General features: G+C 34.5%; 1 protein-coding gene across 1 annotated transcript in view; it reads right to left on the bottom strand.

Annotated features, from left to right (window-relative positions):
• ABCB5 (ATP binding cassette subfamily B member 5) overlaps positions 1-11,801 on the bottom strand; it is a 125,662-nt gene that overhangs the window by 106,258 nt on the left and 7,603 nt on the right. Inside the window, exons 4-5 of the mRNA XM_017526944.2 lie at positions 11,219-11,369; positions 8,303-8,357 (exon numbers count right to left, since the gene is read on the bottom strand). Coding sequence (XP_017382433.1) covers positions 8,303-8,357; positions 11,219-11,369 — 206 coding nt within the window. The remainder of the gene's footprint in view (positions 1-8,302; positions 8,358-11,218; positions 11,370-11,801) is intronic.

Raw genomic sequence — 11,801 nt, 5'->3', positions numbered from 1 at the left:
GGCAATTCTCCTGCCTCAGTCGTCCTGAGTAGCTGGGACTACAGGCACGTGCCACCATGCCCAGCTAATTTTTTGTAGTTTTAGTAGAGACGGGGTTTCACCATGTTGACCAGGATGGTCTTGATCTCTTGACCTCATGATCCACCCACCTCGGCCTCCCAAAGTGCTGGGATTACAGGCGTGAGCCACCGCGCCCGGCCAGAAATTAGCATTTTTAAACACTTGCTACTTGTATTTCCTTTCAGTATTTTTAATACTTTCATATGAAAAATTTCCATTGAGATAATTAGGCAACTGTAGGCAGAACTGGAGTGTTAAAAAAAAAAAATGATAGCAGTCAAAAGCATTTGATAAAAAGCTTAAAAACTATCCATAGTCAGCCCAAAATTCAACTTAAGGAATTCACCCTAAGGTGATATATACAAAGATTCATCTATATAAATGGTTTTTGTAGCATTTGTAACAATATGGAAAAGCTGAAAACCATCCAAATATGGAACAGTAGGAGACCAGACAAGAAATGTAATTATTTAATAAATGTATACTGAGTGCCCACTATATGTGAGGTTCTAGAGACACAGCCATGAGCAAGATAATAAGTCCTCCAATTCTGGGAGGAGGTAGACAATACACAAAGAGAAAAAAAAAGGTTTTTCTATGAAGGAAGTAAACAGGATGATAGGCCACAGAATAGCTGGTGGGCAAATGTGGGTTGGGAGAGCTAGTGCAGATAAATAGAGTGGTTAAGAAAAGTTTCTGTGAGGAAGTGATATTATAGCTGGGATCCAAAACATGAAATTAAGCCAGCCATAAAAAGAGCACGAAGTGCATTCCAGGGAGTGGAAAAACATCTCTCCCAGGAGAGACTGAGTCAAAAAAAAGTTGTTTAGCATGTTGCAGAAACAAAAGAAGTCCACAGTGGTAAGAAACGATGAGGCTGGAGAATCTGGCATATTCTGGGGTTTTTATGGTGCATATTTCACCTTTTATTCCAAGAGAAGCAGAAGATCATTGGAAGATCTAAGCATGGGATGGCATTATGAACTTTTTAAAAGACCACTCCAGCTTCTCTGTGGAGGATGGATGAAAGCAGAAATAATGGAAGCAGGAAGTTCTGTTAAGAAGCTACTGTCATGGCCAAGGTGAGAAGAATTGGAGCCTGGATGAGGGTCATGGCAATCTACATAAAAAGAAACAGACAGATTTTATGTGTATTTTAGAAACAAAAATTGCCAGACTAATGGACACCCTGAATAAGAACAGCCAGCTTTCTCTGCCAGACACATGACTGGGAAGACTGTCAAAGCAAAAATCTCCTTTCCTGCCTCCAAATGCTGCCTATCCTGAAACAGAAAAATTCTTTTCATTCAGTCCTCTAGATTATGAGAATTTGATCTGCCTGAAGAGCAGCAGATTGTATGCCTCACCTTGAATGAAGTACCTTTCATGATCCTTGAAGAGAAGAGAGAACTTGAAAAGTTGTCACAGGTAGGCCTGCCCTTTGTCTATGAGGATTCTGTCTCTCCCATGGGGATCTTATCAGTCACAGTCTCTTCAAGCATACAATTGACCCAGGATGTTCAATTGCCAACTGTTTGCTCTAGCATGGATATTTAGATTTCTTAGTGCTTTATAATTTTTTTGCTTTTTAAAAAAAGGATGGGATCTTGCTGTATTGCCCAGGCTGTCCTCAAATTCTGAGGCTTAAGGGATTCTCCTGCCTCAGCCTCCTGAGTAGCTGGCACTGATGGTCCGTAACACTGGGACTACAGGTACACACTGGAGTCTCATAGTGTGTGTGTGTGTGTGTGTGTGTGTGTGCGTGTAATAATAAAGTAATCTTTGTCTTCCTGAAAAAAAGTTGCCAATGTATTGGATATGAGGAATGTAGGAAAGGGAGAAATCAAGAATAACCTCTTAGGTTTTGAGTTGAGCAGCTGGTAATGAGGATATCACTCTACTTGCGAGGGACTGGGACAAAGACAAGATTTGCAGGACATAGAGAGACCTTGGATTTAGATTTGCAAATACTGAAATGCCTGTTAAACCTCAAAGTGGAGATCAAGTAAGAAGCTGAAAATGAGAAATGGAAGCACAAGACAGGGCGTCTAGGCAAGGGATGTGGATTTGAAAGCAGTAACTGTTAGGCGGGTGATAATTAAAACAAAGGGACTGGCTGAGAACACTCAGGTAATGGAAGAATTAAGTGAATCTGCCAAGAGGCTAGTGAGGTAGTTGCTAGAAGGCTGTGATGTGTCCTATGTAGAAAACAGGTGTGTCAGATAAGCTTCATTCGGGCATGAGATATAGTGCTGTTGACGATGAATTCAATGTTAAAGAATCACTGGCACATATTAAATAAGATGACTTTAAACAAAAGCACACATAAAGTGAGGTTGCATATTATTTGGCTGATGAAAAGTTTGTTACCAGAGGCTCACAGGATCCTAACACTGTATTTCTCCAAAGGGTAATGGATGGTTTAGAATTTGATAATTCAATTTTCACAGAAACTTTAGCAGAACATAACTATCACAAATAATTTACTGTGTTTTCTTGTAAGAGGTACTATTCAAGGATAGGATGGAACACTACAGCCTTAATACAAATCACCTAGCTGAATTTTTTTAATGTTGTGGGGAAAATGTTTGCAACAATCAAGTAAATGAATGTAAGATGAATACACTGAAAACCACAAGACATTATTAGGAGAAGCTAAAGAAGATCTAAATAAATGAAGAGACACTCCTTGTTGATGGACTGGGAGACTCAGTGTTGTTAAGATGACAATTTTCCCCAAATTTATCGATAGATTCAATGCAATCCCTGTCAAAATTCTCACGTGTGCTCTCCTAAATAGACAAGGTGATCATAAAAAATATATATATATAGAAATGTAGAGAACTCAGAATAATCAAAGTCATTTTTAAAAAGAAGAACAAATTTGGAGAACTTACATTTCCTGAGTTTATTTATTAAAACTATAAAACTACAGTAATCTAAACAGTATAGTACTGGCATAAAGACAGATATATCAATAACTGCAACAGAGCTGAGAGAACAGAAACTGACCCTTACATTTATTGGCAGTTGATTTTTAGCAAAGGTGTCAAGGCAATGCACTTGAGAAATGCATTTATGTTTTCAACAAATGATACTGGGACAATTGGATAGCCACATGCAAAAAAGATAAATTTAAACCATTACCTCACATCATTCACTGAGATTAACTCAAAATGGATCACAGACCTAAGGGTTTAAGAGTTAAAACAGCCGGGCGCGGTGGCTCAAGCCTGTAATCCCAGCACTTTGGGAGGCCGAGGCAGGTGGATCACGAGGTCAAGAGATCGAGACCATCCTAGTCAACATGGTGAAACCCTGCCTCTACTAAAAATACAAAGCATTAGCTGGGCATGGTGGCGCGTGCCTGTAATCCCAGCTACTCAGGAGGCTGAGGCAGGAGAATTGCCTGAACCCAGGAGGCAGAGGTTGTGGTGAGCCGAGATCGTGCCATTGCACTCCAGCCTGGGTAACAAGAGTGAAACTCCATCTCAAAAAAAAAAAAAAAGAGTTAAAACATTGTGATTTCAAGAAGAAAATGTAAAGGAAAATCTTCATCACCCTGGGTTAGGCAAAAAATTCCCACACCCAAAAGTGTAATCCATAAAATAAAAACTTAATGAATTGAACTTTACCAAAGTTAAAAATTTTGTCCTTCAAAAGAAACCTCTAAGAAAGTGAAAACTCCAACAGATGGAGAGGAACTATTTACCAATTGTATATCTGACAAAGAACTTGTAATCAGAATTTATAAAGAATTATTTCCACTTAATAATAAGAGGACAAATGGCACAATTTAAAAATAGGTAAAATATTTGAATGGACATTTCATCAAAGAAAATGTATTGATAGATTAAAAAGTACATTAAATGCTCATCATTAGTCACTAGGGAAATGCAAATTAAAGTCATAATACCCCTTCATACCTACTACAAAGGCTGTAATTAAAAAGGCAGACAGTAACAGGTGTTGATAAGGATGTGGAGAAACTGGAACCCTCAGCCCCTGCTGGTGAGACAGTAAAATGGTGTAGCCACTTTGAAAAAACAGTTTGGCAGTGTTTCAAAGTGACAAACCTAAATTTACCATATGACCCAGCAATTCCACTCTTATGTCTACGCTAGAGTAATAAAAACATATGTCCACACAAAGAAGTGTAGATCAGTGTTCACAGAAGCATTATTTGTAAATAGCCAAAAAGTAGAAATAATCCAAATATCCATCAGCTGGTGAAGAGATAAACACAATGTGATACAGCTTTGCAATGGATTACTAGTAAGCAATAACATGCAATAAACTACTCCTACCTGTTATAACATGGATGAACCTCAAAAACGGTATGCCAACAAAAGAAGCCAGGTGCAAGAACCTTACATATTATATATTTCCATGTATATGCAATGTCAATAATACGCAAATCTTTCAAGATAAAAGCAGATAAGGAGTTGCCTGAAGCTGGGCATGGGAATAGGGATTGGTTGCAAATGAGAATCTTTGTAGAAAGATGTTCTAAAAACATTGTGATGATGGTTGTACAACCCTATACATTTACAAAAATCATTAAGCTGCACAATTAAAACTGATAAATTATATGCTAAGTAAATTATACATCAACAAAGGTATTAAAATCATATAAACAGTACAATTGTACTAAAATTACATATGTACCACTATGTAAAAATACTATAGTAATATGAACAGAAATTAATATTTATAGGTATTAGTGGTGGAATTATGTATGTGATTTAATTGTCATCTTTGACCATTTGTATCTTTTCACATTTTCTACAATGAAAATATGATTTAATCAGAAAAAATAATTTAAAATAATTTTATAGAAGCACTGACTTACTTTTAAAAAAAATTCCTTATAAACAAACAAACAACACATTCAATTTTTCCACATGGAAGAACTCTACTTATTAACTCCTCATTCATCTAGTAATCAGACTTCCAAACTACCTGGGATCCAGAAGAAGAATTTTAGTAGTCTCAGAGCCAAGGCAATTAATTTTACGCCATGAAATGAAGCCACCGTTGAGGGCTTAGCTTTCTGATTCCAAAAGTCACCCAAATTAGGATTGATTTAATGGCTTCATTTATTGAGCATTTACTATATATCTGTTAATCTAACACAAACTTGGCTGTCTAGTTTGTCCCTTCTGTTTCAAGTAGGTTATGCTAGATACGTTAGAAGTGGCAAAAGAAAAGGATCAAGTTGCTTAATTATAGAATTAAGATTACTTAATTCTATAATTCATATAGAATTAAGTAATCAACTTTTGACAGCAAAAGAGAAGGAAACATATTGAATAGCAGTAATCATGGCACTATTTAGTCATTCTAATCTGGAGTTAGCAAGAAAAGATTCAACTATTTTTAGAATAATTTTCTGATAACTAAGACAGAGACATAGACTTAACATTGAAATTATAAAGCTGAGTCATTTTCTTTGGAAAATAACAGGTAGAATAGAATTCAGTTTCTGATTATTACAAATGGAAGAAGTATTATTACATTACAGTCAGAAGAATTATGCAAATCAATGCTTCCCAAAAATATGTTCATTAAAATATTAGTTCCACAGATGCTAATAAGTTTTAATGGAAAGAAATTAGGTTCCATAATCAAATATTAATAGGGCTGGAAAACTTGGATTAAACCTAGCTAACTAAGTGGAGCCTTTACTAGCCGTATTGTCATGTGTGTATCCCATAGGAGGCTGTCATAGATAACGTTTTAAACCAATTTGACTGAAGGATCTTCTTTAACATGTATCACAAATATTTTCAAAGTATTAATGTACTTCAGAATATATTAATTATAATAAATATTAATGTATTGAATGTTATAGGTGTTCTTTTCTTTTCTCTTTTCTTCTTTTTCCTTTTTTTTTCTTTTCTTGTTTTTAATGGAGTCTCTCTCTTTCACCCAGGCTGGAGTGCAATGGTGTGATCTTGGCTCACTGCAACCTCTGACTCCCAGGTTCAAGTGATTCTCCTGCCTCAGCTTCCTGAGTAGCTGGGACTACAGGTGCCCACCACCACACCCAGCTAATTTTTGTATTCTTACTAAAGATGGGGTTTCACCATGTTGGCCAGGCTGGTCTTGAATTCCTGACCTCAAGTGATCTGCTGGACTCCACCTTCTAAAATGTTGGGATTACATGCGTGAGCCACTGCGGCTGGTCTTGGTAATAAATCTCTTATTATTTAAACAAATCTTAAAAAAATAAAAATAAAAACAGGCCAGGTGCAGTGGCTCATGCACTTTGGGAGGCCAAGGTGGGTGGATTGCCTGAGCTCAGGAGTTCAGGACCAGTCTGGGCAACATGGCAAAACCTGTCTCTACTGAAATACAAAAAATTAGCTGGGCATGGCAGTGTGCCTCTGTAATCCCAGTTGCTCAGGAGGCTGAGGCAGGAGAATTGCTAGAACCCAGGAGGTGGAGGTTGCAGTGAGCCAAGATCATGCCACTGCACTCCAGCTTGGGCGACAGAGCAAGACTCCATCTCCAAAAAATAAAATAAAATAATAATAGTATAACAAGTACTATAAATGGTAAGTATGTTTCCTTATCAATTTTGTAGCCCTTAAATAACTGTACACAGACATATCTTTTCATCTTATTTTCCCTTTCATTGTGTACTTTTGAATGGATCTCCATTTGAAAAATTGTTAAACTTTTTGTAAAAGAAAAGTATACTTCGTGATTGCATATCAGAGCCCTGCTTTAATACTTTAAGACCAAAAATTCAGTAGACAACATTACTCTAGATCCTAATCAAGAGTTTTCAAAAGACCCAATATAAAGAAAATTTTGTATAAATTAGCTAAGAAAAGAACTTTACTCAAAGAAAGTTGAGGCTGCAGCAATATGGAATTCAAGTGGACGTCATTCACATTGTAGCCCATAACAGCACTATCCAATAGAACCGTCCATGATGAAACAAATGTTCAATATCTATGCTGTATTGTATGGCAGCCAGCCAGATATGACTGTTAACACTTGACATGTGACTGAAAATGAGAAACTGAATTTTAAATTTTATTTAATTTTAATTAATTCAAATTTATAGTCAGAGCAATCAAGCAACATAAAGAAATAAAAGGTAGATTAGGAATTAAAACTAAAGAAGAACAGGATACTAAAGGCTGGGAAGGGTAGAGAGAAGGAAGAGATAAGGAGATATTTATTCATGTTAAAATTAGAGCTAGACAGGAGAAATAAGTTCTAGTGTCCTATAGTACTATAGTTAACTATGACTCTAGTTACCAATAATATTGATTTCAAATACCTAGAAGAAAGATACTGAATGTTCCCAACACAAAGAAATGATAAATGTTTGAGATAATGAATATGCTAATTAATCTGATCTGATCACTGTATGTCATATGTATTACAGCACCACTATGTTCCTCATAAATATGTACAATTATTATGTGTCCACTATGATTTTTTTAATTAAAAAAAAAAAGAATTAAGGCCCAGAAGATGTCACCGCAATGTGATGGGTGTCCCTTGAAAACATGGTGTCTTCACTTTGCGGGGAGAAGAATAGGAATCATTTAGGTTTAGAGTAAAGACTAAGAGAGTTTTAGTGAAACAGTATGGAAATCCAGGTAGTGTCTACCTAACAAATTCAGAACATGTTGAGTAAATAAACCACACTGTTTAAAATTACAAAAACAGAACATCCTTATAAATTATTTGTTATTCAGACTTTCTAATTTTTTGTTTGGATACAGCTTTACCATAGTAGTCTGAATGATTAATCTCCAAATTTAGTGTAAAACCTTACTATTTTTATTTTTAAAAGTATTTTATTATTTTTACTATTTATTTGTTGCATACATTTTGTGATTTTTAATGTTTATAGAAGTAGAATTTTCAATGAGGTTCATAAGGAATATAGTTTTTTAAAGGGAAATTCAAGTCCTTTGTCTCCTAGGATAGTGCTAGGAGGCAAAATTGCTATAAAAATGCAAATCTTTACAATCTTTTAATTGAAGGCAACTTCATCAAATACAACTCAAAGCATATGACCTATATACCATTCAAGTAGAAGAAAAAATATGTACTCACTGTATTTTATATACCTAATGAAAGAAGAGGAAATGTTTGCTTTAATCATTTTTATGTAATATTAACGGTCATACAAAATTTCAGTTGCTTTTTTCTTAAAAGCTTTAAATAAAGCATCATGCAGCAAATATAATATTAACATTTCATTTGGACTTACACAGTTATGTCTTCATTCAGCTTCTCTTGAGACTGAGTACAGTTCTGATAATTTGCTATAAAAAAAAGGTTTTTTAAATTACAGAGGAAATTAATTTATAATTGTTCATACTGATGCATAGATAGCTCTCCAAACCAAATATAGTGCACTGTTAAGATAACAGATTTACTGACTACACACAGGTTTATTATCATCTCATTTTCTATTCTTTAATTAGAACTGGAAATAATTATCTCTGATCTCAAGAAGTACTCATGCAACTTGGAAATATACAAGGAAGCATTAACTATGTAGCTCATAAATGGAAAGAATTCTTTGGGACATCTCTGATCAGGCAACAGTCAGGAAAGTAATAGTAATAGAATTCCTTGCTCCTGCCTGAAATTATGGACTTTGAATTAAGCTTGAAACACTACAGGAAATGATTTCAAAAGTCCAAGAAAAGCAAGAACGTGTGAAAGTTCTAAAAGAATTAGTCACAGGAAAAATGGAAAGCTCATTGAAACCTGTTGAGTATAACCAGGATAGCAACATAGTAAAACAGTGTTTAAAGTAATCTTTGGATTATAAGTTTTCTATGTAAATTTTTTATATATCTTCTCGTAGAAAAAAATACTGTACAATGATTAGTATACTAAAGTCCTGATTTCACCAACAACACAAAACCATGGTGATATCCATGATTATAATTTTCTTCTTTAAACCTCCATTTGAAATGAACTACAGACATCATGACTCTTCATCTGTTATATAACCGTAACATCATCACATATTGCAATGTTTATGATATTTATTTATATGCAAATGATCATTTCTCACTTATTCTATTTGTGGAATTGTGGTAGACAAAAATATCAAAATTCATATGGCAGAAATGGAGATTTTAATGAGATTTAGCTGAGCAAATAAAGGAAATAAACATTGTTCCTAAAAATATTGCCTCCTAGCAATATTGTGGGAGAGAAAGGACTTGAATTTCTCTTTAAAAAATATTCCTTATGAGCCTCATTGAAAATTCTACTTCTATAAACATTAAAAATCACAAAATGTATGCAACAAATAAATAGTAAAAAAATACTTTTAAAAATAAAAATAGTATGGTTTTACTCACACTAAATTTGGAGATTAATTATTCAGACTACTATGGAAAAGTTGTATCCAAACAAAAAATTATAAAGTCTGAATAACAAATAATTTATAAGGATGTTTTGTTTTTGTAATTTTAGGTATTAAACAGTATGGTTTATTTATTCAACATGTTCTGAGTTTGTTAAGGAAGAGACTACCTTACTGAGTATATTCACTGGATTTCCTTACTGTTTCACTAAAACTCTCTTAGTCTTTACTCTAAACCTAAATGATTCATATTCTTCTCCCCACAAAGTGGACACCATGTTTTCAAGGGACACCCATCACATTGCAGTGACATCTTCTGGGCCTTAATTCTTTTTTTTTTTTTTAATTAAAAAAATCATAGTGGACACATAATAATTGTACATATTTATTAGGAACATAGTGGTGCTGTAATACATATGTCATACAGTGATCAGATCAGATTAATTAGCATATTCATTATCTCAAACATTTATCATTTCTTTGTGTTGGGAACATTCAGTATCTTTCTTCTAGGTATTTGAAATCAATATTATTGGTAACTAGAGTCATAGCTAACTATAGTACTATAGGACACTAGAACTTATTTCTCCTGTCTAGCTCTAATTTTAACATGAATAAATATCTCCTTATCTCTTCCTTCTCTCTATCCTTCCCAGCCTCTAGTATCCTCTGTTCTTCTTTAGTTTTAATTCCTAATCTGCACTGTCCAATAGGTTAGCTGTGGCCGTTTATGGCTATATAATTTTGTTTATAGATTTAGGGGGTACAAGTGCAGTTGTGTTACCTGGATATATTGCATAGTGGTGAAGTCTCGGCTTTTTGTGTAACTATCACCCAAATTGTGAACTTTGTAGCCATTAAGTAATTTTTTATCTCTTCCACCTCCTCTTACCCTCTCACCCTTCTGAGTCTCCAGTATCTATTATTCCACTCTCTCTGCTCATGTGTACACATTATTTGGTTCCCACTTATAAGGGAAAACGTGCTATTTGACTTTCTATTTCTGAGTTATTTCATTTAAAATAATGGCCTCTAGTTCCATCCATGTTGCTGCAAAAAAAAAAAAAAACATGGTCTTATTCTTTTTCATGGCTGAGCAGTATTCCATGGTATGTATGTATGTAAACATTGTCTTTATTCATTCACTCATTGTGAACACTTAGATTGATTCTATATCTTTGCTATTGTGAATAGGGCTGCAATAAACATACAAGTGCAGACATCTTTCTGACACAATGATTTATTTTCCTTTGGGTACACTGCTAAATTGAATGGTAGTTCAATCTTTAGTTCTTTGAGAAATCTCTATACTGTTTTATACTGTTTTCCATAAAGGCCGTACTAATTTACAAATTTACATTACCCAATAGTGTATAAGTGTTCCCCTCTCTCTGCATTCTCACCAGCATCTGTTATTATTTGACTCTTTAATAGTAGATATTCTGATTGGTGTAAGACAGTGCTTCACTGTGGTTTTATTTGCATTTCTCTGATGATTACTGATGTTGAGCATTTTTTCATATGCTTTTTGGCCATTGGTATGGCTCCCTTTGAAAAGTTTATGTCCTTGGCCCACTTTTTAATGGGGTTATTAACGTTTACTTTATTGTTGTTGAGATGTTTGAATTCCTTGAAAATTCTAGATATTAGTTTTTTGTTGGTTGCATAATTTGCAAATATTTTCTCCCATTCTATAAGTTGTCTATTCACTCTGTTGATTATTTATTTCTCTGTTCAGAGGCTTTTTAATTTAATTAATTTTGTGTATTCAGTGATTCAGAAAAATAGTCCTATACTCACTTGTGTTGGTTTGGACTAGACATCCACTAAGAAGGTTATCACTCATTTCTCCTAAAACCAGTGACATTAAAGGAAGGCAGGCTCCATTCACCAGTGATGCCAGTACACCCAAGATCATGAGTGTGATGTCCAGTCTATCAGCAAAGCGGAACTGAGGAAAACAGAACATGGTGATACCATAGCCATAAAACAAACATACTGAACACTCAGGCAAAACAGCAGCCTACAGCCTTTGCCACCTAGTAAACATGACTTTACAGATTGATTAAGATGGTAAATGAATGTATAAAATCATAAATATGTATTTATATCTAAAGTAAAAACAAATACCAAAATTAAGAACTTGCCATCTCCTTTAAAGGCATTAAAAAAATAAAGCCGCTCAGTCAGTACAAACTGTAGATACCTGACACAAGTCGGATCAGATGCAGGTATGAATCAAAAACTTTATTCCATTTGGTTGATTTGGGAATAAGTTAAGATATTTTGAACAGTGCAACAACAACATTTTAGTTTATGGAAAGTTGATCTGCACACTTTCAATTCCCTAGGCTCACTGGCATCATAGCAATGTCATAGCTAA

Source organism: Cebus imitator, unplaced genomic scaffold (genome assembly GCF_001604975.1).
Source record: "Cebus imitator isolate Cc_AM_T3 unplaced genomic scaffold, Cebus_imitator-1.0 Scaffold45, whole genome shotgun sequence".
Lineage (NCBI taxonomy): Eukaryota > Metazoa > Chordata > Mammalia > Primates > Cebidae > Cebus > Cebus imitator.
The sequence above is the reverse complement of the archived record's forward strand: the minus strand, read 5'-3'. Positions and strand labels throughout refer to the sequence as shown.